A 27,627-nucleotide genomic window follows, 5' to 3' on the forward strand; every position below is an offset into this window, starting at 1 on the left:
TGAGCATTTTGTGTGTAAATCACCCACTCTGGGTGCACTTTTGGCATTAGTATTGTTGCTGTTACTGTTCTTTTCTTACCTCACTGCTGTTTCCAGTAAGCTCTTCTTATCTTAGCCTGTAATTTTAACCTTTTGTGCCTCCAATTTTCAACTCCATCCCTGGTGTGGGAAGGACAAGAGGAATTGAGGAGAGTGAGCAAATGGCATCTGGCTTGGGAGAGTCTCAGTGGGGGCACTGAACTGGGGAGGACCATTCCTAAACCATGACAGATGTACAGACAGTTTTTTAAGTAAAGGAGGCAAATGTATCAGAACCAAGACAATTCCCCTTGGTTGTCACTTTCCACTATTGCTCTATCATTGACTGACCTTGGGCTAACTGCATGTGTCAGCACAAGGTTACACTTGGTATTTTGTCTGTTGAATGGCAAAGGCAGCTTTTTCTGAACTGCAGATAAGATGCAACCAATTAACAGAAATCCAAATGGAAAATTAACCCTTGTGCTAACCAGCAGTGAAAATTAGGTTGTTTTGGTGCATGTTGCTCAACCCTTAAAAGTTTGAGAGTTACTTGGTCTGGTCATAATTGCAAAAATTAAAAAAAAAAAAAAAAAAAACAAAAAACAAAACAAAACTAGGGAGAGAGAAAAGAACTAGCAAGAAAATAAAGATCACTTACTAGAATAAATAACATGCAAGTTAAATTTCTAGTGGAATTGGAAAAAGCAACAATTTAGCCAACAATGTCCATTTATATTAAATAAGACAGTAAAATCCTGTATATGAATGAAAGCACTAAATATACAGGAGACTGTCTATAAACAACTCCAGTGCAGCAAGAACTCTGCCACCTTCCTGGCTCAAGGTTTGTTATCTTTCTTGTATTTGTAGAATAATGTGAAGAGTACTTTCACTGTTAGTTAAATTGCTGCATACATAGTGGTCAGGAGAGTCATTAGAATGTTCAGTGCTATTATTTTTGGTAAAACAAAAATTTTCTGTTCCTGTTCTCTCTAATATTTTGCTTTATTTTAAAACTAATCAAGCCTAGCTATAGCCAAATTGGCTTGCCAAATTGCCAGCAACTGCTTTCTAGGATGTCCAGTTCTGCATTTATAACAGATCAGAATGAAATAGTTCTATGGTTTTCCCATAGAAAATGGACAGTGTAAGAAATAAACTGTTTTGATACATTATGACCGTTGTGATGATGGGGACTAACAGGTGTTTGACTAATACAGCAAAGTACCCTCACAATCATCTTCAAAGTGGCTATAAATGAGTTCTGGTGAAAACTGACTTAACTAACACTAAGTTTTAACTTTGTCTATTGATACTAATCATAAATTGAGTGGCAAATCATATTTGCATACCTGCTAAGATAAGGATTAAGCTAGTAATTCAAATTCATGCTCAAAAAATAAACCCGATTGTGTGAGGCCATTGTGCTTAGTTTTAGTACTGCATTTATGTCACAGTAGTATAACTTGTAGGAATTGTTTTATCACTGTTTCCATTCTCATTCAGAAATAAATTTCAGACTTGAAGCCCATAAAAACTGAATTTATACTGGACAATTTCAGGTGCTAAGCTGTTTGATATGAATCTTCCAATAATGAACAATTTAATGGAGAGCAATATAATTTAAGATGACAATGCAGTGACTGGAAAGAGTGATCTTGTCAAAGTCCTCAGTCTATTTCTAAAATGGCTATAAAATATTACTGTAGTTCCTTGCAAAATAAAGGTTGTAGAACAAGAACTTTTGCCCCATTGTAAGACAAAGCTGGAAGGCCATTCTAAGATTTCTTTAGAATAGGAATAGTAAATCTAATTTCTAAAAACAAAACCAAACCCTTCCTAGTTTCTAATGTCACATATACATATATATGTGCATGTCAGGCATATTCTGTAAGAATTTGGAAGATGTGAACTCTCGAAGAGGTTCATAACTATTGGAGACAAAGCATGTGATGTATGTCAGGTGCATCTAGAATAACTGAGTAAGAAAGGAGTAGCAGTAGTGAATTTCTGTGTTTCTGTTCATTGTCGTCTTACAGATGGCTGCATGTTATTCACAAGAGGGAGGAGTGATGCTACTGCAGCAGCTGGGGGTCATCTCAGAATGAGCCTGGAAGAAAGTTCCTGGCGGCTGAATGCAGGAGCAGTGTGTGAACACTCTGCAGTGATTGCACAGCAGCGATGCTTTGTGGAAGACAATCTGGGGGGGGGCAGGGGAAAGAGCTGGGAAGGGCAGGATGGGGAAAGTAGTCTGATCCTGTAATCTGGGTGGGTGGGTGGGTGTGGAGGAAGAGATCTTGCACAACATAGGAGAAGCATTTTTCTAGGAATAGGAGCAAGAGAGAAACAGCAAATTTTTTTGCATGTGCAAGCAAGCCTTGAATGTCACTAGATTTATTTTTTCCCCTTGGGTCCTTTATCAACAATCCAGTTACTGAGGGCACAGTGCTTTTATTTTGTTCCCTCTGGGATACATTCCTGGTAAAGCTTGTAATTGTAGGGGGGTTTTTTCCTACTTCCTTGAAGGCATTATTGCACTTAAGTATCATTTGTGTATTGGTGCCAAACCTCCACCTGCAGGATAACTACTGGTTGTGTTGATGAACTTCTGGAATCTTTCAGGAAGCCTTGCCTTCTTTACCCCCAAGGGAACTAAGTGAGTAAAAGTTTAAAAAAATGGTAAATCTGAGCATCAAGAGGCTGCTGGGGAGTCTGCTTTCTACCTCAGTGACAATAGATACCAGACTTTGAGGTGAGATGGAAGAGAGAGAGCCAGGGGAAGGCCAGGTGAGCATAGCACCTCTATGCTGTTTTGAGACTTCTTTATAGTGGTCACAGACAAAATGAGAGTTGCTTGGCCTCAGCAGCAAGAGGACAGGTGGAGGCCTCAGATTCACAAGGTGTGTGCAGGGGTAGTTCATCAAAGGGAACAATGGGACTGGTGCAGGTTGTTCTGATGCGGAGTAGCACAGAAAAGACACACTTCCAAATAGTTGCATAAGGATAGATTTGGTTGTGACATTTTTGGCAGCTGGTTGTCTTTCTGATTCATCAACTCTATGATGAATCAGAAAGTTGACAATAGTTATTAAAAAATAGTGAATGTGGATAGTGTTAACAGGAATTAATGACAAGAGATGGCTAGTGCTCTGCTATTACACATGCTGTTAGGACTATGGGATGTGTATGAAATTGGTTTTAAATATTGAGTTGCAAGTGCCAATTATAGTAGCAGTTGAATATAATTGTGAAGACATCCCAAAAAAAACCAGAAATAAACAAAGTATTTCCAAATAGATGTCACCATCAATGATGAAACTGCGAGATGAACCACTGCCATACAGGTGGTAAGCAACTGATGGTAGAGCACTTGTCTTGGCTCTGTCCCATTCACACTTGAATGATCACAGGGGTGTCCTAACTTATTTTTTAATTGCTGTCTCCTTTAAGTGAAAACAATAATAATGCTCCTCATCTGATGAATGCTTCAGCATTAGCATTGGATTCATCCTTTCATGGTGGGGTGGTGTTTTAGGTTTATAGATCCTACAATGCATTAGGTAATATACAGAAAGAAGCCAGCAGCACAAATATTGCATTCTTACAAAATTCAATGACCAGTTAATTACTTATAACAATAGACTTGGCTTACACCAAGCATGGAAAATACTGGCTGTCCCTTTATTCATCAAACAATGAGACAAAGCATTTGGTATCATATATCTCTTAATAACAGTGCATCTGGCATGTTTAGTAGGTTATATTATTGTTGGACCATGAATAAAGGATTCAGTTATATATTGCTTCTTTCAAAAAGGGGTGTTCCACCTTCCCCCTCATAGTCATATTTACACCAGATAACAAGCCATTGGCAAGAAGCTTTGTGGCCAAACACTGTTTGAGGATTCTTTTCAGTGCTTCCTATGCACTAGTCTTCCTGTTCCCAGTAAGGTCTGAAAAAGTCTTTGACAAATTAGAGGACTGGGCAATCACCCAACTGTATGAAGTTTAACAAAAGGCAAGCGCTGGATCTGCACCTGGGATGGGCAACCCTGAATGTACAGACAGACTGGGAATGAGATGCTGGAAAGCAGCACCACATAAAGGGACCTGGGAGTCAGGGTCAATGGCGAGTTGAACATGAGCCAGCAGTGCCCTGGAGCCAGGAGGGGCAAGGGAGGGGATTGTCCTGCCCTGCTCTGCACTGGGGCAGCCTCACCTCCAGTGCTGGGGGCAGTTCTGGGTGCCACAATGTAAGAAAGACATTAAACTATTAGAGAATGTCCAAGGAGGGCAACAAAGATGGGGAAGGGCCTTGAGGGGAAGCTGTGTGAGGAGCAGCTGAGGGCACTGGGTCTGTTCAGCCTGGAGGAGGCTGAGGGGAGACCTCACTGCAGTTACAGCTTCCTTGTGAGGGGACAAGAAAGGGCAGGCACTGATCTCTGCTCTGTGGTGACAGTGACAGGAACCAGGGGAATGGCCTGAGTTGTATCAGGGAAGGTTTAGGTTGGATAACAGGACACCCAGAGGGTGCTTGGGCATTAGAACAGGCTCCCCAGGAAAGTGGTCACAGCACCAAGTCTGACAGAGTTCAAGGAATGTTTGGAAAATGCTCTTGGGCACATGATGAGATATTTGAGGCCAACCTATGCAGCGCCTGCAGTGGGATTTTGATGGTCCTTGCTGGTCCCTTCCAACTCAAAATATTCTATGATTCTGAGATGTAAGATGTCCTTTGTGACATCTCTCAAGCACCTTTAAAGAGATTTGTTGGGAGCAACTGCAGCCAGCGCTTGACTACCACAAACTGTAGGTAGTTATCAGGTCAGAACGCTGTAGCGATAATTGAGATATACTGTGAATCTTTCTGACAGATATTAATTTGTTTACCTTCTTGTAATGTTACATTGTTTTCTTTCAAATCTCATCAGTTTGAGACTTTGTATTTTCTGGTTTATTTGCCAAATCAACTCTTCCTTCCAGGATCTTTAGTGTGCCCTGAGAAGCTTTTATTATCATTCTAAGCATTTCAGCATTTTGTCATTATTTAGTGGACAGAATAAAGACTCAAATCATTTGGAGGCTGAGCAAAAGTGAACTGAACTGTCTTAGGGTTTATCACTAACTAGCTAGGATTTATCTCTGCCCCTAGAACTTCCTAGCAAAGGACATTGTTGTGGAATGTATTCCTTGTTTTACATAGTATACCTTACTATAAGATAGTTTCAGAAGTAAAGCACAATGGCAGCTTCAGTTTTGTTTGTTGCAAAAGCTGTGTCTATGCTAGCAAACCAAAATGTGCCAGGGCACAGAGCTGCAGACTTGAAGCCCAGAGCTGATGCTGTTAAATTGTTGACAGCAGAGTCCCTGCACTAGGTCCAGGACAAGCAGCGTTCTCCCAAGCCACCCTTGGCATGGCTCAGGGGGTAGCTCAGGCCCAGCTGACAGTGCAGATGCAGCTGTCCTGTTCTGGAGTTTTAAAGAGCCCAGTAATATGGATATGGCCACTGGCATGAGCAACTGGCCAGAAATCGAGTGGGCAGTAGTGCTCTTCAGATTACTAGTATGGGTAAAATTCAAAACAGGAATACAGCAGTAAGAACACCTTACCTTCTGTGTACTGGATTTTGAAATCTTGTCTGCAAATATGTCATGATCTGTCCTCTTACAGAGTCCTATGCTATTAGAATTATCTATCAGTGAATGAACTGAAAGGCATACACACCACTCTCCTGGGGGAAGAGAAAAATGTAAGTATGCTGGCTGCTGAAAAATTTCAACTGAAAAATCTGGGTTGGAGTACATGGGAACAACACAATTCAGAGGTACACTCAATGTGGTGAAATCTGGGATGCACCAAGACTGGCAATTTGTTAAACCCTGCTATGCAGGGTCTGAGGAGAGCACTTTCAGACATATATACAAACAAATTGATACATGGACTAAATAGACATAATTTTATTGTAACAACTATATTAAAAATAAATTCCTCTGTATTTCTTTAATCTAGTTTTCATAAGATGCGTTTCTTTACATTAGCTGATTGACTTTTAGTGTTATTTAATGCTTTATTTATAAGGGTCTGTCAAGAGGTAATTATTAGTAGTCAAATTTGATGCTAAAAGATCAAGTTCAATTCCTTTTTTATTCAGTCTTGGAAGTTAGATTTTTTAAAAAATTCACATGTGCAAAAACAAGCACTAGGCTTGTGCTTGAGAGCTTATTGCATGAACACCCATCAGTGATGGGGTGAGAATGTGCATGACACTAACTATAAAATAATTTCTCCATTATTTTACCAATCAAAATATAGATACATAATTTTCCATATAGATTCCATAATTTTCCAGTGAGAGTTTCTGAGTGTCTAAAAAACTTCTTAGTTTGCCCAGCACTGCCTGTTCCAGCTAGCTCACGATCTACAAATCTCTGCTTGTCTGGTTTGTACACCCTATCCATGGATCATTTTCTGAGCATGCTTACCAAACTAAGCCCTAACCAAAGAGGGGCTTATGCAGTTTTAATTTACTCTTGTGTGCAGGAGGATCCCACTTCAGTTCAAATTCTTCCAAGGAAGAGAAATCAGTATTTTGTACCTCAGAACAGACTGAGTTAGCCACTTGGGAAAATATCCTCAATAGTGGGTTCTTCTTAATCTCTGTTCAGAAAGCTGCTTCACTCTGCATGAGAAAACTACTGATTAGTCCATCTAGAATGATCACAATCTTTTAATCTTGTGGTAGGGCCTCACCTGGGAAAAGAGAGTCACATGTGCCAGTCTTCATCTTACATTAGTATTAGGTTAAAAACAAGGAAGCAAACAAAAAATGCAACCAGTGTCACATATATGCAGGGATCATTTGCTGTCTGATCACACTCCTTGTGAAGCACTGGTACTCCACAACCTGTAAAATCAACAGCTTGGTTCAATTACTTTAAATAAGCAGTTATCTTACACAATTTTTGTCTCAACTAGTACACCATGCCTATGCAGCTCACCAGAGCTGGGCAAACTGAAAATATAAAATAATCCTTTCAAGGCACCAAGTAGATGCTACACAAGAATACAAAATGTTGAGAAATCTGGATCAGCAGACCAGTATTTTCTCAGAAGACTGAACAATAAATGGAGATCGGAATCTCAGTGATGCCTATTTCATGGATGACTGACTAATCACATATGCTACACAAAGTAGGCACTGTCAGCCAAATGGCTCAATGCTAACAGCCCTGAATTTTTACTGTAAGTGCAAATATTGGTACTACTCACTCTACATCATTGCTATTTTGGGGAAAGTAGATATTTCAATTGCACTGAAATAAAAATACTAGGTTGGTCTAAACTAAAACAACATTAGAAGGAAGCACTTGGGAAAAACTAAGGATGGTCTTTAGGCTGGCAACAGAGCAAGGCTGTGTTGGATCAGACTAACGAGCTTTAAAATTATGTATCTGTTCTATCACTGGCTGTTCTTACCTGTCGAAGTGTGAGTTCTTCTAAAGACTGCTAAAATCCTTGCCATTGAGACTTCTGAGGCAAAAGTGAAGCCCAAATGGCTGTATTTTGTTATGAGGAAAAACATAGTTCTTAATTTGAAATCTTTCAAGCATTTCAATTCTTGAACTATGCCCTAGAGTTTATAGAGGGTCTTGCTTTATCTTCTCTGAAACAGAGAAATTTTGTATGCACTGATTGAATATTACTTCCTCCATGTATTTTATTCCTTTTCCTTGGTCTTTAATCCTATTACTCAAGTATTTTTCCTTGATCTTAATTTTCTCCTGAACTCTAATTTTCTGAGATAAGGTGAAAGACTTCATGCAGTATTACGACAGAGGCTGTGTTATTGTTTTGTTTCACTGGCTTCACATTAGAGTTATAGAAAAAAAAATTACCACATTCTAAATGTTGAATATGTAATAAATAGAGTGATCTTTTAAAAAGATTTACTACTGGCTATCAAAAAGAGGGTTTTTTCCTCCCCCTATATTGATTTGGAGCCCATAAGGAACATGAATGACTCATATAATTTCTTCAGTAGACTATTTTGAATGTAACATCATGAAATTATACCTACATTGTTCTGCTCATCTCTTCCCTGGGTAGATCTCACTGATATTTCTTACGGCCTTGTCTACTTTTATCTAAATTGCATATTAGCAAGTTTATCAGACTATATGTCTGATAACAATATCACAGAATCCCTTAAGTTATTACATAGATGTAAATCTTTAACAATCTTTTGTATTAACTCAGAGCAATTCCAAGTCTATATGAAAGCTAATGATAGCCAGCATCATTTTGAAAAATCAGGCAAATAACCTCTCATCTGTATTTTTAAAAGTTGTATTTTTAACAGGCTACTACAGTAAATGAAAACATCAAATCCATACCCCTAATTGGAAATGACCCTCAAACTTGGTTAAACAGAAATCTAAATTTTCTTTAGAAAAATGGAAAGACAAACAGTAGCTGAAGGCCACTATTAAATTGTACCTTAACAAACTTCATAATTTACCAGTTTAAATAAAATTTGTTATTTAATACTTCAAGTACGTCAGACTCAGAACACAAATATGAAACCATTGAAACAAATGAATGCACATTATTTGGAGAATCTTCCGCTCAACAAAAATTGCTTCGCATATTAGAACACTTTACTACAAAGTGAAGTAATAGCAAACATTTTCAAAATTTTTGTAGAAGTAATAATCTAAGCAAATAATTGTCAATATACAAAGCAACATAATTCCTATTTTCATTATGGAATAGCTCTCCTCTAAAATATACCCTGTGTATTAATTTTTTCAATGCTTCCCTTAAAAATCTTCTACATAATCCTTAGAAGACTCAGAAAACTTTGACATCAAATAGACGTGAAAATAGACATGGCAAATATCCAAGAGCCTCTGTGAAGAAAAGCCCAATAGTAAACAATTAAGTACTGCATTTTAATAATTTTCTCAACATCCTCTGGATAATTAGGGAATGGATTCAACATAGAAAGTTGAAATGTCAAGCAGATCCAGGAAATTTATTTGAAAGTTTTTTTACAAAATACAGGAACACAAATAAATTTACTTTAAAACAAAACAAACCCAAACAAAATCCCCAGCATGAACCCAGTAGAATTCCTCTATTCAGCAGGAATAATATAGGCCTTATTCTTAGTTTCTCTTTGTAAGGGAAGGTTTGCACTCAAAGATACAACAGTGAAACCGAAAGAAATACTTTCATATTTTGGTTTCATATCTTTCACCAATATGAAAGGCTGGTGCAATTCATATTTATTTGGGTAACAGCATATTAAAGAGGTTTTTAGGTTCATTGGATGAACTCCAACAAGGCTCATTTACTGCTCAAAATATAAATGACATAAAGATGTACTTTTAAAAGCCTGATAGTAGATTTGCAGCTAATTATTTGTTTTTACACAAAATTGATAGAGAATATTTTCAGAGGCTAATCTATTTGTGTGCTTTTAAAAAAATTGTCAGTGCTGCTGGTGGTTTGGGTAATACAGGTGCCTAATTCTAAGCTCCTCTTGGCCATTGGCGAGAAGCAAGCAGGAGTAACAGGAAATGCTTTCAAAAATAGTGGAGTGGGAAGACACGCACGTTCTGTGGTAAAGGGCTCATTGAAATGGGAAATAAAGCAAAAAATAGAAGCCTACAGTTCACTATTTAATATCTGATAAGGGTAGAATACAAAGCAGCTAAGCACTCTATTAGAAACTTCATAGTAGCAAGTTCAGGTAGGCTACCGATGCCAGGTGCAGAAAAGATAAGAATGTATTCTTGGCATGAAGCATGACCAAGGGAGTATTTAAATGAATTTTGATGTGAAGTTACTTAGTTAAGCTCCAAGTAATTGTTTGAAACTACAGAAAGAATTTGCTCATAGTAGTATGGTAATTTAGCACATGTGGCTCTTTCTGCATGAAGTTAACACAAATGATAATAAAAATGTTGCTGGCCTCACAAGCACACATCACACACGTCTTGCCCTTGTAAAGTTTATGGTTGGTTTCAAGAGTAAGAATTAACAAGCAACTAGTGGTGATAATTCTCATTTGAGGTGGAAAAAACTCACCAAAACAACCCTGTTCAAGTAACCAACCAACTATCCAAACCCGAGGAAAACTTAGTCACTGCTTTATGTTGCTCTCAGCCACCCCCTGCCAATATCATGCTTCAAATATTTAGCTACATTGTTCAGCTTGACAATCTACAAACCCTAAATACTTTCCTTTGTCTGTAGAGAAAAGGAGAAGAGCAAATTTCAAAAGAAACAGAAAGGCTTTTCATGTCAAATACTGCCACTACTAGGGTCCAAAAAATGTACTTTCTGGGCACAAGGTATAAAATCATACTGACACAAAATACCCCTGGCTAAAATATATCAGTAAAAAAACGAGCGAAAAAACCTAACCCCAAACCCCTCAACCAACTAATCCTAAAAGTGCAGAAAGATACCAGAAAATTCAAGAAGAAACCAAAGATACTACATTCTTATCTGTCAAAGGTAAGCAGTAATTCAAGAAAATTATAATATATCTGTACTTGGATACTTATAGTGCTTATGGCACTTTTTAGGGGAGGATGGAAGAAAAAAAAAAGGCCAGGTTAGGGTATAAAGAGACATCCCAAGCCAGCAACTCTTAGGATCAGTCCATTGCTTTGTATAGCTGATGTGTAAAATCTACAGCAACAGGAAGAATCTATGAAACTTTCTTTTTTTTTTTTTTTGGTAAAATTAATTTAGTAATTGTGTCTGAATATTAACATTTGAAAGTCACAAAATGAAATCATTCCATTACTATTTTTAATTTTTTTATGAAGATCTTTCAGATTAATTTCTCCTGAAAACATTGAATCTTGCTGATGAAGCAAGACTGATGTATTTTATTTTAGAATAATGTAAGGTGAAAAGATAGCATGAAAGAAAAGGGATTATTAGAAAGCAAAACAATAAAGATAGTAAAAATTCGGAGATTATATTTTTCTTCACTTGTGTGCACTACAAAAAATCTTAACTGAAAGAATAAAAAAACCTTTAAAAATATCTCTGAGAAATGAACAGAATATTTGTTACTGCTACAGGAATTCAATCTAACATGTATCACCAAGCAATAATAATTAGGCATTTTCTCTTGTGTGTGACTTTCATGTTGTGCCACACATGCACATAAAAATCCCATCAGATCTAATCTGTAAAAAGAAAGTGGAATGTATGTTTGTAAAAGCTATTTATTAAATATTACTTGTAGTACTGCAGTGCTCAAGCTCAAGTCTGGGATTATGATTGCATTTTGCTTGGTGATCAAAAAAAAATTAAATAAAAGACACAGTCTTTATTTTATTGTCAAAACACCAAGAACTTTTTGATTCTGTAGGCTGTATTTTGAACTGCAATAGGAAAAGTTATGAGTTGCCAAAAGAACAAGGAGGGTCAATATATCTAGGAGAGGTTTTCCTGTACTTTCAGACTCCTTAACTGCTAAAATTTTTCTATTGCTTGGTTTACAGTTTCAGTGATGTCATACGTCAGTATACTTTCTTTTATGTAAACATCAAGGGAAATGAAAATGTTAATCACATTATTCATGTAGCCCTTTGTTGTGAGAATCACCTATGAAAGATATTACAATACACATTTCACATTGCTAAGAAAAGATTCAAGTCACTTTATTTTTAAAATCTTTATTAGACATTAAATATGATTTCATTTCCTTTTCAATTATTTGAAGCATGGATTTAAAATGAAGCTGAAACAGAGTGGTTATTGTAACAAATCTGGGAAAGGGAAATACATGCACATTTAAAAATATATAGTGATCGCACATTTAAAAATATATAGTGATCATAGCTACAGATACAGTGATCAAATCCAGTACATACAGTCTTGCTTTTTTTTAATTTAAAAAAAAAATGCTTCAAAATTAATTTACCTTAAGGATAAAAATTCTAGATTAGGATTTTAATGATTTTTAAGGACATGCGATAATTGTATATAAAAAATGCACAGCATCTAGACATCCACTATATAAATATAGTTTTTGTAATACAACAATAGAAATAAGTGATGTTTTAGCCTCCCTTCTTTAACCTTTCAGGGTAACATTTCTTCAATAAAGCAGAAGGGTGATTGCAGCGAAGCTTGTTCACCATATCAAGCACAAAGCTCGAATTCGTACACTGAGCTTGCAGGCCTTGGAAACACGTATAAAAATGCTCAATGCAGGTTACCCTCAACTGCACAGAAATGTTGTTCAAATTTAATTTTGTTGAAAGTTAGATAGCTGAGAATTTCAGGGGGCTTTATGTACAGGAAAAAAATAGTTCTTTGTCTAGTTTTCTAGTAGAATTTCAAATATGCTTTTGTCTTTGCTTCACAAGTTGCATCAGTTAAAAACTGAGGCTAAAGAAATGTTTAAAAATTACAGCTTGCCCCGTTTACATTGATCCCTGCTAAATTCATTCTTATTGTCCACAAACACATTCGTTCTTGCAAGGCCCAAGCTCGACGAGAAAAAGCACAGACACGTTGCAAAACATAAAGACAACGAATCATGCTCCTTTAAATCCCTCATCAGATATGGATTTTTTTAAAAAAAGCTAATTATCAGCAAACACCGTCTTTGTTTTTATTTTCTTTTAACTTTAAGCAGTAAAGAAACAGTTACAGCACAAGCCGGAAGGTTTTATTCAGTATCCTCAAAGTAACAAACATTAAATAAAGAAATTATTTAACCGCTAACCGGGCTCCGTACAATGTTGCAGCCTTTCAGGAACCTTCGGTAGGTTATCGATCCGCTGGTGATTTACCTCCAGTTCAGCCTTGGGGTGCAGGCATCACCATCCCTCGCCGGTGCTCGCGTTTCCAACACTGCTCCTCTTGCCCACCGCTCCTGGAAGGCAGAAATTGGTCAGTCCCGCACGTCTGCTCTGCTTGGCGGCAAGAGCAATGAATAGAATCGTTATCAGCTGTCGGGGTTTGTTTGCTTGTTTTGGTTTTTGTTTCGTTGTTTTGGTTTTGTTTTTTTTTTTAAGGGAAGTTCTCAAAGCGAGCGCCCTGCGAGCCCTTCAACCCGCAGGCGGAGCCGCCGGGGCAGCCCCGCCGAACAAGGGAGAAAGGGAGGAAGGCGAGTCTCTGGCTGCTGGGGGCTTGCTGGGATTTCCCCCCGCTGCAGACCCACGGCAGGAACCCGGGCGCGATGTTGCAAGAATAAGAACCAACAACGCGTGACCCTGTGGCACTTACGCGCAGATGCCAAAGCCCCTGGCAGCGCCCCGAGGTCGCTGGCTGGCTCCGAGGGAGCGGGCTGGGCACAGGGGGAGCCGCGAGCCGGGGGTGTGGAAGTGCCGGGCCTCCCCAGCGGGGCCGCGCTCCCCGGGGGCATTTTGGCTTCGCTCGCTTCCCATTCTTGCGGCGCTGGAACTCGGGAACTTCCAGCGCCGCCGCCGCCGCGAGTCGCCGCGGCCCCGCCGCTGCCGCTGCAGCCCCTCCTCCTCGCCGTGCGTCGTATCCCTCCGCGCGCCGGCACCGCGCAGAGAAAGCGCCTTTCAGCCGCCCGCCCGCCGCCTTCCCGCCCACCCCGCCGACATCTTCTGCCACAGCCCGCCCGCCTTCCCGCTAATAAACGCGTAGCGCTCGCCCCTCTCTCCCCTCCAGCGCCGGACAGCGCTGGGGGCCGCCGCGGCAGCGGGGCGGTAGCCGGGATCGGGAGAGTCCGGCTCCCCCCTTCCTGCCCTGCCTGGCCGCCCCCGCCAGGCAGCGCCGGGGGCTCGGGGGGGCGCGGGGGGAAGGGGCGGCGCGCGGGGCCGTGGGGGCTGAGGAGGGGGCGCGGAGGAGGAGGGGACTCTTTCTCCTGGCGGAGGGATCGCGCTCGCTCGCGCTGGCTGGCTGGCGACGGCGGCGTTGGCGGCGGGCGGCTGCGAGTTGTTGTTTCCTCCTCCTCCTGCTGCTGCTGCTGCTGCCCGTGGGTTGAATGGTGGAGCCGAGACTCTCCCCGGTGAACGAGCAGTGACAGCGACCGGGCGGGCGCATTTCGCTGGGACCCGACGCTGCCGCGGGAGCGCGGCCCGGGCAACCCCCCCTTCTCCCCCTTTCCCCCCCTCCCCTCCCCGGTTTTCGCCTCGCCATGTCCGGGGACGGCGGCAGCCGGCACACGGCGGAGCTGCGAGCGGGTGAGTCGTGGCCGGGGGATCCGGAGAGGGGCGGCGGGCAGGGGGAAGAAAGGGAAACCCGCGGGAGAGAGGCGAGCTCCAGCCCTGACGGCCTGTCCTCTCCCCGCAGAGCTCTACTTCCTCATCGCTCGCTTTTTGGAGGACGGACCGTGCCAGCAAGCGGCTCAGGTAGGGGATGGAGGGATGGATGGATGAAGGGATGGATGGATGGATGGATGGCGCCGCCGGGCCTGGTGGGGAGGGGGCGGCCGGGCAGGGCGGCTGATCAGGCGGCGCGCTGGCCGCCTCGTCCTCCTTCTCCCTTTTTCTCTCTTTTTGAAACCTTTTCTCACGCCCCGCTTTTGTTGTTGCTGCAGGTCCTGATCCGAGAAGTGGCGGAGAAAGAGGTAAGAGCGGCGCCGCGCACCCGGCACTCGCCCCGCCTGCGGCCTCCCTCCCCCTTCCCTCGCTCTCCCGCTTCCCCCGCCCCATCCCGGGCGCTGCCGGGGGGCTCCTCGGGGGAGGGGGAGCCGCTCACGGGGCGCTCTCTCTTCCCTCCCGCAGCTGCTGCCCAAGCGCACGGACTGGACGGGCAAGGAGCATCCCCGGAGCTACGAGAACCTGGTAAGAGGAGCAGGCGCTGGTAACAGGAGAGAGCGCTGCGGCGTGCAAAGTTGTTTTTCCCCCTCCCTCACTCTCCCTGAACAGCCCGGTGAAAAAATTGAATTTCCCGCAAAAAAAAAAAAAAAAAAAAAAAGCACCAACTTAGGAAAAAAAAAAAGCAACAAAACTTTGGAATTTTTTTTTTAAATTTAAATTTTTTTTCTGACAGCCTCTGTCCCTCCCTGCATCCCCTGTCAGTGTCCCGGGGCGGGCTCGGGCCGGGGTCCGGCCGGTGCCCGCCCGAGCGGGGTCCATAACAACGCGCGCGCCGGGCCCGGCCGCGCTCGCTCCGCGACGTCACGGACGCGGTGCGGGCGGGCGCCACAGCCGCGCGCGCGGCGCGGCGCCGGGCGGGGCGGGGCCAGCGGCGGGTGCCGAGGCGCGCGCGGCCGTGCGGGGGCGCTGTGCGCCGCGCGCGCACACAATGGCCGCGCTCCGCAGCGGCGCCGAGCGCTGCCCCGGGCCGGCCCGCCAGGTGCGCCGTGTGCCTTGGAGAGTTTATATACCGTGTGTGGTGCGTGGGAGTAACCGCGATTGCCAGGGTCACATCAGAAATTTGATGGGTGGATTTTTGGTTTGTTCTTTTTTAAAACTTCGTAGTGTGTGCTTTTCATCTCGGGTTAGATCAGTGATGAAACCAAGTGTTCCTCTCAGCGATGTACCTCTGGCTAGCAGAGAGGGGCCTGGATTTTTCCCCCTTACGTGTTGTTAACTGCAGCACTTGGCAAAACAGCAAATGAGGTGTCTGAATTGTGTGTGTTAACAATTTGTTGCTAGTATTGTATTCATTGCAGGTACACTGTTGTATAATTTAGTCTCTGAATTTCTGAAAACGATTTAAGAGAAAGGCTGAGCCCTGTTTGTGATGATCATCAAAGAGAGATTTCCCTTGCTGGCTGCTTGTAGTAGTTCTGAACTCCAATACTTCTGAAACATAGATAAGTTGATAACTTTTGAACTTACACGAAAGGAGACAGCACCATCTCCATTTGTAATGCCTCTGATAAAGACTGTTGCCATATATATTTTTTTAATTCTATAACAAATGTTATCGTATAGGGATTTATTGTAGTTAGAGCAGATTTACTTAGAGCATTGCTTTTTTTCTGTAGCAAGAGTTGCATTGGCATAGGCATTTTCACGTGTATGGTGTGGAAGAGTTGACAGCAATAAGCTTGTGGAAAACATAAAAATACATACAAGTATTTTTTGACTTTCTTGAAATCAAATATGAAGAAACTCAACTGGGAATTTCAAAGTACATGATATATTATATTCTTATTTACTTATTTATTTGTTAGGCTATTTTACCCATTTCAAGGAGTTGGTTGGTAAAACTTATCAATAACCTTTCTCTTTTATCCTGTAAGTTATAAAGACTTGGAGGCACAGTCTTAGTGTAGCATGGATTTGAGTTTCTTCTATACAGTTAGAGTATAAAAGCATGTGAAAAAAGGAAAAGTGAGGAAAAAAGGACATTTTAAAGTTTGAAGTAAGAAGAGTTGGTGAGAAAGAAATAAGTTCATTCAGACCCTTTCCAAGAAGTTTCTTTTCTTTGTGGAGTGCAGGTAAATACCAATTTAGTAAGCATAGGTAATGACATAAGATGAACTTCCTCAAAACTTGGACTTGATGCTGGATGTTTATATTCAGAGAGGTGATGCTGACTAGGTCCTTTCTCTTTTCCTTCTGTTCATAACAAAGTTTCCTTAGACTTCCTAATAAACATTTCTAAATGCTTTCCCACCTTTTCCCTATTTAGATTTTGGAGGAGGCGTGTGTCTGTAATTGGTTACTTTGTTATTGATATTTCCCTCCATCTGTATTTGTTCTTGCCTCAGTTGTCAAAGCTGTGTGAACTTTGTATTACTTGACATTTTAGGCATGCGAAAGCTGGCACGGAAGTGTATTTGCACATGACAGTTACATTTTGTGCAAAAGAAGAGTTTTTCACTGTGTCCTCTTTAAACAAAAACTTATTTGTCTCAAACCAAAGGATTCTTAGCTTTTGAGATAGAGAATGATTGAGCTAACGTTGTTTTTTTTTTAATTTTAATTTTTAATTTTTTCATTAGGATGCCAACTCTTCCTTCTCACGATGGCACGTTTTGCCATGTTTTGATGCCTTTCTCAGGCATGAATGCCCTAAGCTTTCACTAAACTTTGCAGAGAGGTCTGAAGGGATAAAAGGCTAAAAAAATAAAATTACCAGTAAATGTAGTGTTAGATGTTTGACCTTTACTCTGGGAAGGAATGAGGGCTCTCTTTAACTGGGATGAAATTTAATTCCAAGCTTCTCTTTTGTTGTGTACAAAATCATGCTTTTTATTATACCCATATTTTTGAAAAATAATCCCTTTAATATATATGAATATATTTTCAAGAGATAGTATTTCTGGTTTTGTCCTTATTTGAAAGCATTTATTTAAGAATTTTTATTGGAGTTAACTTTTTGTTATTAGACTGGAATTCACAGCCTGAGATGTTTTATATCTGTTACTTAATTTGTGCAAATAATATTAAATCTGGTGCAATTTTTGTCTTGCAAGTTACTTTAATTTTTCTGTTTGGTCAGTGAAAGTAAATGTTTCATTTTCTTAAATAAGCTAATACCATGCTGTGCATGCTTGTAATGCTGCAGGCAAATATATGAGTTTAGAAATGCTATTATACTTATATTATGTTCTTAAATTATTTTTCTTGAATCCCAGTACTCCTATATTATATTTTTCTAGAGTCAGTATGTGTGGTGAAATAAATAACATGAATATGTCTTTGATAGTGTAGGCTCTTATTTCAGAGTGCTGATCTCATTCTGATATTGCCAGCATTAAGATTTCTATTTGTGCTATAACTGAAGACCCTGTGACAGTTGAGTCCCAGTAGGCCACTTTGAACATAGATCTACCAAGGATGGTGGGACTCTTCAGTAACAGATCTCAGGGTGTTTTGTGTTCTTGCTTCTGTTGTGAAAACTTGAAAATTGTAGGATAGCTTATTTTCTCTTTTCAAATATTGAGGTTTTCTTACTATGGGGAACAGAAACTGAGAAATTTTAAGAGTTAACAGCAGAGCAAGGCAGCCCTGTGGATTGTTTAGACGTTGTGGATAAGATGTTTAAGTGTTGTGTTACATTTTTAAGCTTTTTAACACCTTTGTTAGGGCTTTTATTACACGAGCAAGCTTTGGTGCATCATTTGACTCCAGGGTAATTGTTTTTTTCGTGTTGCAGTTTCCCTATGGGTGTAGCTGCATTAATTGTATGCCGTGGATGAAAGCTGTGCATTTCTGCTGCATCTTTTGTGCAGGCACGAGTGCTTATCCAAATGTGTGCTTAGCAGGATGAGGCAGCTGACCTGTCTCAAAAATGAACAGTAATTTTAGGATGGCTCACCTCTTTTTGTGTGCTACACCTTGGGTCTTACCACCACCACGAGGGAGATGATAGGAGTGAGTGTGGAGGGGTTGGTGAAGGTGTTACAGTTGCTTCTTCTGGGACCAAAGCAGACTTCATCTGAATGAAACCAACTGTTGAGATTCACTTTGACAATTTGGAACTACCATAGGGAATGTTGTGTTTTGTTTTTTGTTTTGTTTTTTGTTTTTTTTTTTTTTTTTTTTTTTTTGGTTTTGTTGTTTTTTTTTTTTTTTTTTTTTGTGGTGTTTTTTTGTTTTGTTTTGTTTTTAAGGTCTTATCCAGAATATCAGTGTAATTGTCATTTTCTCTGTTGAATTAGAATTTTATTCATGGTGGTGGTTGAGGAGGGAGAAAGCTGGGACTTCAAATAGGATGGCCCAATATGTTTAATGGGCAGTATGTCTTGGTCTCAGGAACTGTTGATGATTGTTTTGCTGACATTTGTGCCTTTCTCTTCTCCAGCCCACAATTATTAATGTGATTTCAAGTAAAAATTACAAAACACTTTTTTCAGGCCATTTCACTGTTTGTTTTTTTGTGGTGCAAACCTCCACGAAGTTACCAAGAGTATCTGTGGGACTAGGACACTGAGTACATTGCTACTGTGTTTCTTTGTTCATGTAATAGTTAAGTCTTCTAGCTGAATTGTGGTTACTATTTAGAAATTGTTTCTTAATAAGTAACCAGATAGTATGTGGTTTCTTTCTCTAGGAAAGAAAGCTCATTCTGTGAAGATATTCCAAGAAATAGGGAGCAAAATTGAGTTGAATCAGAGAGCTGCATTATCACCTAGATTTTATCACCTAGATTTTATTATTTTGGGGACAATCTATACAATATTTTGGAAGGTGTTCTGAAAAGCCTGGCACCGTGGTAAGAAAACTGAAGTATTCTGATTGTTATCCTTAGCCAGATTTTTGGTCTCATTAACTGTGCTTCTGTTGGACATATGTCAATTTAAATATCTCCTCTGAGTTCTAAAAGACAAATGCCTCTGCTCTACAGACTATTCCATAGCTGGGAACTTGGGTCATGTTAAAACCTCTCTGTTCAGACCAGTATATTTTGATATGGGAAAACACTTGTTTGTTTTAAGTAGCACCACCACATTTGTTTGTTCCACAGATAATCAGGAGAAAAGGCCAAGCCAGCTGTTTTGTGCTAGTTGTTTCAAACTGGGACTAAGAAACACTGTTGAGATGGGATGAACAGGAATATCAAGTTTCTAAAGTGTAACTTTTGTTTAAAAAACCCTAAACCCAACAAAACCCACAAAACATTATGAGCAATTTAAGAAAGGCAAATAGCTACAGGTAATTTAACAGTAACAGGCACAGCTGAGCGTCTTAGTTCCATAAGGCAAAAAATGCTGCCTCTGCTCACACCTTCTCACGTGCTGAGCTTGTGACACACTGTTTGTACTAAGGCTTGAGTTCATCTGCTCTGGCCTCACACCTATTGAAAGCATTAAATAGTTGAAAAAATAATGTGTTCTTGGGATGGCTGCTTTCATATAGATGTATTTAATTAGAGAAAGAGTAATCTCAGTAAAATAATAGTCATTCTGATTGGAAATGGTGGTTAAATATTTGTATAGTTTTAGCTCAAGCAGAATTGAAAGTATACAAGAAATAAATAGTTTTGGAGAAAATGGTTCTCCCTCCCTGTTGTTGGTTGTCCCTGCCCTGTGTCCTCCCTAAGAAAAAGAGAATGAGAATTCTTCAGAGAAAACTACTTGCATTTTGTTGCAATTCCTAATTTTAAAGTGATAAGGCAGTAGCTGGTGGTACATGGTACTCTATTAGATTGATGATCTGGTAGAGTACAACAATTACTGTAATTCAATTTGGGGCTTGTTTTGGGTAATATGTTACATAGCAGGGTAGTTCAAGTGGGATAGCTGCTGGTGTTAGTAAGATTGAGCTCTCACATCTTGGAATATAGGTAGCAAACTGACGTAGTTTTTGTTGTTAAATGTCCTTGTGTGGAAATGTGTTTTTCTGAAACATATTTTCAGCCAATCTGGTAGTTGAACATGTTGACTGTTAGCAGGGTGAGGGGGGAAACTAACAATTTCTGAGAGAATGTTTCGGTGTGCTGAGTATTTGGAGCACTAGAATAAGGTCATATTTTACTTGCTGTCTAAAACCCTGGTGGTGAATAACTGCATTATGTATTGCAAATTTAACTAAAGGCTCTAGGTCAAATCACGATTCTTCTGTTTTATTCATTGTGATTCTGATGCTGAATTATGCTGCAGAGTCATGCAGAATGAAAATATAAGCACTTAGGTCTATTTCAAAGGTGATAAAGATTTGTACGTTAGTCCAGATAAGGGTGTAGCTGCATTTTGTGTATTCCCGTGCTGCATGTTTGAAATAGGTGGAGTTGGGGTAGTTGGTAAAGGGAAAGGTTTGAGGGCAATGTTGCTTCTGATTTTCTAGAAAATATTTATGCTTAAGATCTGAAAATTTTGTACTTGCTAACAGAGTTTAATTTATATTACAGCAATGATTAAGAATCATTAACTTACGTGAAAAGACTGTGAGAACAAAAAGAGGTTTTATTATTTTACCTTAAAAGCACATCTTCTATGCATTTCTTTTGGGAGCACAGACAGAATTAGACACTGAAAAAAGCCTAATAGGGCAAGGAAGAAAAACAAGTAGAATTTCAGCCGAGACTGGCAGAGAAAAAATCCTGCGCTTTTTATGCTGTTTGACATCACAGTTTTGGCATATAAATTTAAAATTCCTGTTTGTAGAGTCCAGTTTTCACTTTCATTTAGAGCTGTATGAATTTTAAATACTTGTACATCTGTTATTTTTTCTTTTGCTTTCCTTTCTCTCTTGGAATCATAGATTGATATCCAACCAAATTTTATTCTGTTCTTTCATTCCATTCATTTCAAATTTCATTCTGAATCGTCTTGAGCTTTTCTGTTTCTGACAAAGCTTATAAAGTTACCATTAAAACAAAAAATTGTTTATTTTGTTTTGTTTCAATAATCTGACTTGAAAGTACTCTGGATGTGGATTTTTTGCATTGCAGGTATATTTTTGTTGATTCTAGGTTCTTTTTGCAGTTTGTCACTGCAAGAGTTGTTTCCTGGTAGGCTGCACCATGGAACAATCTGAATAGTTTTAGTTTAATGTAATAAATAAACTTATCTTGCCCTGTCTTGATTTGTTGCTATGAGGTTCTGGTTATCTTTTTCTGCAATTCTCATTTTTCCTTTTTCAAAAGGGAGAAATTGGGTGAATTTCTGTTACACAATTTTTTAATTAGTGACTTCCACCATAATACACACACATACAAATTAGCACTGGAACAGACTTCCCAGAGAGATGGTTAAAGCCCCAAGCCTGTTGCTGGCTGAGACATTTGGACAGTGCCCCTGACACTGTACTTTAACTTTGGGTCTGCCCTGAAGTGGTCAGGCAGTTGGAGTAGATAAAGAATTTTATTTTTTTTTAATGAAGGAATTTTCACCTGGAGAAAATTAATAGCCTGTTTTAAATAAGTTATTCAAATTCCACGTTTTATTTGTTTGTAGAAGAAGAAAAGGAAAAATAAATCAGTCCAAATAAAGACTTTATTAAATAAGTTTTCTTATCTGATTTTACAGAGAAACAAAGCCTATCTTTTTATTTAAGTTTCTTGTGTGTACTTTAGCTTTATGAAGGAAAACAAGGGCCGAATGCTGACTGTTCGTGGTTCATGAAATAGCTCTATAAACTTCCTGCAACTGACAAGTATTTAAATGGGCAGTGCCACTTCTGTTTTGGCAAAGTGTACAGCTCCCAAGTATTGTTGAATCAGTTTGTTAATGAGCTGCTGCAAATGCTTCTTAGTAGTGAACTATGATTACTTAGACAAATGCTGTGAAGAAGCATCACACAACTGCTGCATAATGTGTCATAAATAGCTCTTCTCACACAAATGGACTTAAACTAGAAGAGACTGCAGCGTGGGTGTAAGGTATATATTGAGATCTTTAATACAGATGATCAAGAACAAAACAGACAGATAGCTCTTATCAAAACATTTGCTTTAAAAGCTGCAAGAGGAATTGAGCCTACCTAGTTTCTGCTAAAATAAAAAGTGAGCGCATGGCTGATGACAAATCATGAGAAATATGACTCAAGATGTCAGCTTGCTGTAGTTTTGGAATGTGTCTAAGATTATTTGCTTCATTTGCTTTAGATTTTGTGAATTTCTTAGGATGTGTAAAACTGTAGAATTTTGAGCAGGATAAAATGACAACTGTATTGTGTATTTAGTTGTGTCATTCATGGTTAAACCAGAAAACTCTGTAGTTTTTAATCTTTGAGAGATGAATTCAGATTCTGCAGATGTAAATTCTGGTTTCAGATGGAATTAAGAAAAGAGCAGTGTTAGTTAAATTTTTGTGCTCCTTTTGATAGGAGAGAGAACAACAAAAGCTAAGGAAATGGATCAGGGCTGTTGATGGCAAAAATGTATGCAGCTTCATAACTTCTTATGGCTATTTAGATATTTTAGAGCTCTCATGCATGTATTTTGACTGTGATTACTTCTTTAAGCAGAAGAAACAATATTGATTTCCTATTCTGATTAATTTTTCTTATCGTAATAATTCTGAATTATTTTTTGCCACTCTTCTGTGTGCATGTCTTATGACATTGAATTTAGCAATTTTAAGTTTTACGAAGAGCTGCAATTTTATTTAAGTAAAATAATTTTTTTTTTTCTAAAAAAAACTCTTTTTTTTGCTTGTGTGATTTTTGCAAGTTATTGAACTTTTAGGCAGCCAAATTCGGACAGTTTGCAAGGCTATCTACAAATTTAATAGAATCCATAGAAGGAAAACCCCTTTTTCCAGGAAGCAGCTAAACATTTGCCTGCTGAGGGAGGTAGTAAATAAGTTCTTATTTTGCCTTGCTTGCTGTGCAGATTTTGCTTTACTTATTCAACTGTTTTTATTTCAATCCACAAGTTTTTTCTCTTTTACCCATCTGATTTTCTCCACCATTCCACTGCAATGAGAAAGAGCAAGTGGCTGCAGAAGGCTGAACTGCTGGCCAGTGTTAGACCAAGACAGGAGAGAGAAAACTTTCTTTCCTTCACTAGGAGAATTGTGGTGGTGGTGGTGGCAATTACTGGTATAAGCAAGGTTTTTCCAGAACCTCAGTTTCAGACATCAGCACTCTTTATTTAACAAACTGCTGGAGTACGTTAAATGATCGTGGTTGTCAGCAAGATAGGAGAACATTTGATGAAGAATGAGGTATATTCTGTTAATTTGGTGTAATATAGAAGCATCATTCTGCCTAAGTGTCAGTCAAGACCTCCTCTAGTTACAGAATAACAAAACATCACAAGCTTTTTCTTCAGTATTTTGCTGGTTTTCCCAACTCTTCTGTGAAGTAAAACTGTGAAGATGTATTTCAGGCTGTAGGAAGGACAAAACTATGTGCCAAATTCTATACAAGAATCTGAGAAATTGAGTCTATTCTCCCTCTTTATTGATTATTTTAATTTGTTTCTTTTATAGTCTAAATTGACAATAGCTTTTGGATTTTAAAAATGCCATTTCTTAGCCAAAAGCCTTATGTTGGTAGGATTTTTACTGTTGTCACATACATTTCAAAGGCATTTCCCCCCCCCTTATTATTTAAGACAGTTCTCTGATCTAGAATTATGGTAGTTCAAAAGAATAAACTGTTTTTATCTGGCAGTCATTAAAGGTGGTTTATTATCAAGTGGTGAGAAATTATGTTGCTGATAATAGGTTCTTGTTTTTGTACTGTGTAATTATGACCTGTTACAAAAACTTGCCATGTTTATAGACGCAAGAGGGAAGATATATACCAATTTAGAAGTTGAATTACTTAAGCCAATGTTTTTGTTTCAAAGCTTTAGATGTAAAATAAATCAAGCCAGTTGTGAAGTTTCAAGGTGTTTTAACTTAGGTAAATTGAGGCAGAATGTTTTTTAATTTTCTTTTACAAAGCTATGTTATTTATTTAGTATTTGTAATTCTTGAAAGAAGTAAATGTTCCTGTCTTTACAATCTTTGTCTCATCTTTATCTTACAGTAACTTAAATTGACCAGACCACTACTTAAATGTAACATTGAATATATACTTATAATTTTTTTTTACTGTGGTTATAAGGGAGCTTATTAGTGTGACCAATTGTGGCTTGAAGTCAGAAAGTAGTAAATACCAACAGTTCTCTGTACAAAATGGCATGTACTGAATAGAAGAATTAATTAGGACCAGCTGGAATGAATTATTGTACTTAAAGGTCATTATTGCTTTTTATCCTTTAATATCGTATAATTTTGTTACAAACTTGTGTAACATTCTGGGGGGGAAAGATTAAACCAGTTAGGCATCAAAAGTTTTGCATTCTTTCTCAAATGTTCTGTTTACTCTTTGATGTAATAGGTGAAATACTACAGACACTTGGCACCTGATCACTTGCTTCAAATATGCCATCGACTTGGGCCACTTCTAGAGCAAGAAATTCCACAAAGTGTCCCTGGAGTGCAGACGTTACTGGGGGCTGGCAGACAGTCTTTGCTTCGTACAAACAAAAGTATGAAAACTGCATGAGCATTTTGAGACTTCCTGATATTTCATATCTTTCCTGTGGTTTTGCATGAAAAAGCTCACTTGCCTTCATTTTTTGGTGTGATTTTTAACAAACAGGTTGCAAACATGTTGTATGGAAAGGATCTGCTCTTGCTGCACTACATTGTGGAAGGCCTCCAGAGTCCCCTGTAAATTATGGCAGTCCACCTAGTATAGGTAAGTCAATTTTATTCTGGCACTGCCATTTCAATACCTAACTCTCAGGGTGATTGATTATTATGATGGTGAGAGATAAATAGTAGTTCTGTTTATATTTACCCTTGTTAGTGTCACATACCTTACTTCTAGTGTTTCTATTAAGATGCTGTGTTTCTATACTTATTGTGAAATTTCTTCTGAAGCTAATTTTGTGTTTGAAGTATGAAATTGAATGAAATGTATTTAAACTATGACTACATACAAACAAAACTCTTTATTAAAGGTATAATAAGGCTGCCAGTAGATAAATAATTAGTATTATAGGGCAGCAAGGCCTACACCTGTTGGTAGGAAAGTAAGTCTGGTAACGGTTACCTTGGGAAAGAATTGAGTCTTGTAGAAGTTATTCTTTTTGCTGTCTGGTCCATTCACTAATTTTAGCTGTCCTTTAGCTTTCTCTGCTGTGCTATATCATGAAGGATGCATGTGCTGTATGTACTGTTGAAAAATTGAAAGCTGGAGGTCAGAGGTATTCTAGTTTTTATTTTTAAGCTCTCACATAGTCACTGAAATGTTTGTTAGCTTTCATGTTTTAAGAACAAAGATACACACTTGTTTAGTTGCTAGAAGGATCAAGATGTGATATTTTAGAAGATTCTTTAAGGAGCACCCTTTCTATTTTTTTCATGTATAGAAAAATGAGCAGAATCACTGGCATCTTTTCATCTTTCTCTATTGATGTCCACTGAAGGGGAAATGATTAAGACCAAATTGTCTGTGTGGATTACACCAGAAAAGGACTAGGTTTTTTTAATAAAATGGTAGCTGCAGATAGATGTGCAGTGTTGGATGAGAGTGGGCAGAGAATCTCCAGTTGATTGGCTCTGGATCAGGTGCAGCTGCTGCTGCAAAGACAAAGATTTCTGTCTTGGCAAAAAAGAGAAGATTTGCAGATATATTGGGAAATGAATATATAACAAAGTATGTGAAAAAATGATTTACATACTATATATAGTATAACAATATAAATATGTAGGCAGGCACTATTAGGAACAGACTTTTTTAATGTGGTAACTTGCCATGGCAATTCTTCAATCTCTAAACTCCTTCTGGAGGCTTTTGGTAGCCTCTAAGTTTTTAATGAATTTAAACAGATACACATAACATGTATAAAATGTAAAAATCAAGAGAGGTTAATTTGGGCTATTTGTATTTTTTCTTCAGTTGAAGGAATTAAAAATCAAATATCAAAATATACACCATTACACTTAATCCAGAGAATTAGTTATCTCCCAACAGCTGGACCAGAACCATGCTATAGCTAAACTCTCAGGTTCAGCACAGCCAGTTTTGACTTGCTAGATGGCAGAGTGTTTAGTGTCCGAGCAGCATTTCCATTTTAAAACACAAGTTACACACTTTCCATATTTCTGTAGATGCTTGGATTGTAGGCTGAGAAAGTGGTTTTTGCTTGCTGTTTAGAGCTGAGCTTTAAGAACTCCTCAGCTGGTATGTGTATTGATCAGTACAATTGATCAACCCTAATGTAGCACCTGCATCATTCAATGTGGTTTTGTTTAGAGCCAGTAGGTTTGTATTCACTTAGAGGGTATTTTCTGTATTGTGCTCTAGGTGTGTAGGAGAAAATGCTTGTTGCTGGTTAGAAAATCCCTTCCCTTCTTGAGTGGTTGTGCAATGGCTTGATGATAATAGTCTTGGAAAATCTTGGGCTATTTTTGCAAGGTGACTGTAGGACTGAGCTTTTTAATAGCTAAGATTTCTTTAGTGGTTGCTTAGCTTTTCTTGTGAAGAAATGTTAAAACATGTTGGAGGAATCAGAATGATTGAGGACTGTTTTATGTTGTACTGTGGCTTACAGTGTATGGTAGTTGGTGTATACTTTTTAAAGGGAAAAAGATCAATGTATGAGATCCATGGTAGCTGAAGTTCAAAGAAGGCTGTAGAGCTGCTGTGGTAGTGAAAGAAAATGTTAAGAAAAATAACTTTCAGACTCTTTTTAGAGAAGAACAAGTCAGGCTTTCTAAATAAATGTTATTTTTATTGAGCCTTTTGCAGAGCACTGAATGTTTGCAAAATTACAGTTATTTCAAATACTTTTTTCATGACCAGTAATTTCCTTTTCCAAACATTCATATAAGTGCTGGTAACTGAATGTTTTCAACTGTGAAGTGTATTTGAATTTTTGGGATATTTGGTTCAGAGCTGTATGCTAAAGCATTTACTTTTGATGTATCTTATTCTGTCTACTCTGATCTCTCAATAAAATAAGGAACCTGAATAACACTTCTTTTATAAATTGAATTAGATTTTTTTTTCTGTTTCCTTAAATAACTTCCAGTTTTCCCCTGGGAAGACTACATTTTATATAAAAAAAAAAGTTAGAACCTATTATTCTTCAGGCTGTATGTATTTCAGGTAGATAACCTACTAATGTTTAAGGAACAAGAATAAAGATACTGAAATTGTTCTGTGTTGTCCAGGACAACTTAACTTACATTTCAGTGAATGTGCAAAGTTGTTAATTTATTTCCTAGCCTGATGAATCAATGCAGGTAT

General features: G+C 38.9%; 1 protein-coding gene across 3 annotated transcripts in view; it reads left to right on the plus strand.

Moving 5' to 3' along the window:
- The first annotated feature begins 13,913 nt into the window (after window positions 1–13,913).
- The window catches only part of PHIP (PHIP subunit of CUL4-Ring ligase complex), a 110,307-nt gene continuing 96,593 nt past the window's right edge, over window positions 13,914–27,627 (plus strand). For 2 of the 3 annotated variants that reach the window (XM_074538337.1, XM_074538338.1), the window contains exons 1-6: window positions 13,915–14,211; window positions 14,321–14,379; window positions 14,568–14,597; window positions 14,755–14,814; window positions 24,706–24,856; window positions 24,970–25,068. In XM_074538337.1, the coding sequence (XP_074394438.1) occupies window positions 14,166–14,211; window positions 14,321–14,379; window positions 14,568–14,597; window positions 14,755–14,814; window positions 24,706–24,856; window positions 24,970–25,068 (445 nt within the window). In that variant the 5' untranslated portion in view covers window positions 13,915–14,165. Of the gene's footprint in view, window positions 14,212–14,320; window positions 14,380–14,567; window positions 14,598–14,754; window positions 14,815–24,705; window positions 24,857–24,969; window positions 25,069–27,627 lie in introns of all 3 variants that reach the window. The other variant, XM_074538339.1, reaches the window with a different exon arrangement.

The sequence above is a fragment of the Zonotrichia albicollis genome, chromosome 3, assembly GCF_047830755.1.
Source record: "Zonotrichia albicollis isolate bZonAlb1 chromosome 3, bZonAlb1.hap1, whole genome shotgun sequence".
Lineage (NCBI taxonomy): Eukaryota > Metazoa > Chordata > Aves > Passeriformes > Passerellidae > Zonotrichia > Zonotrichia albicollis.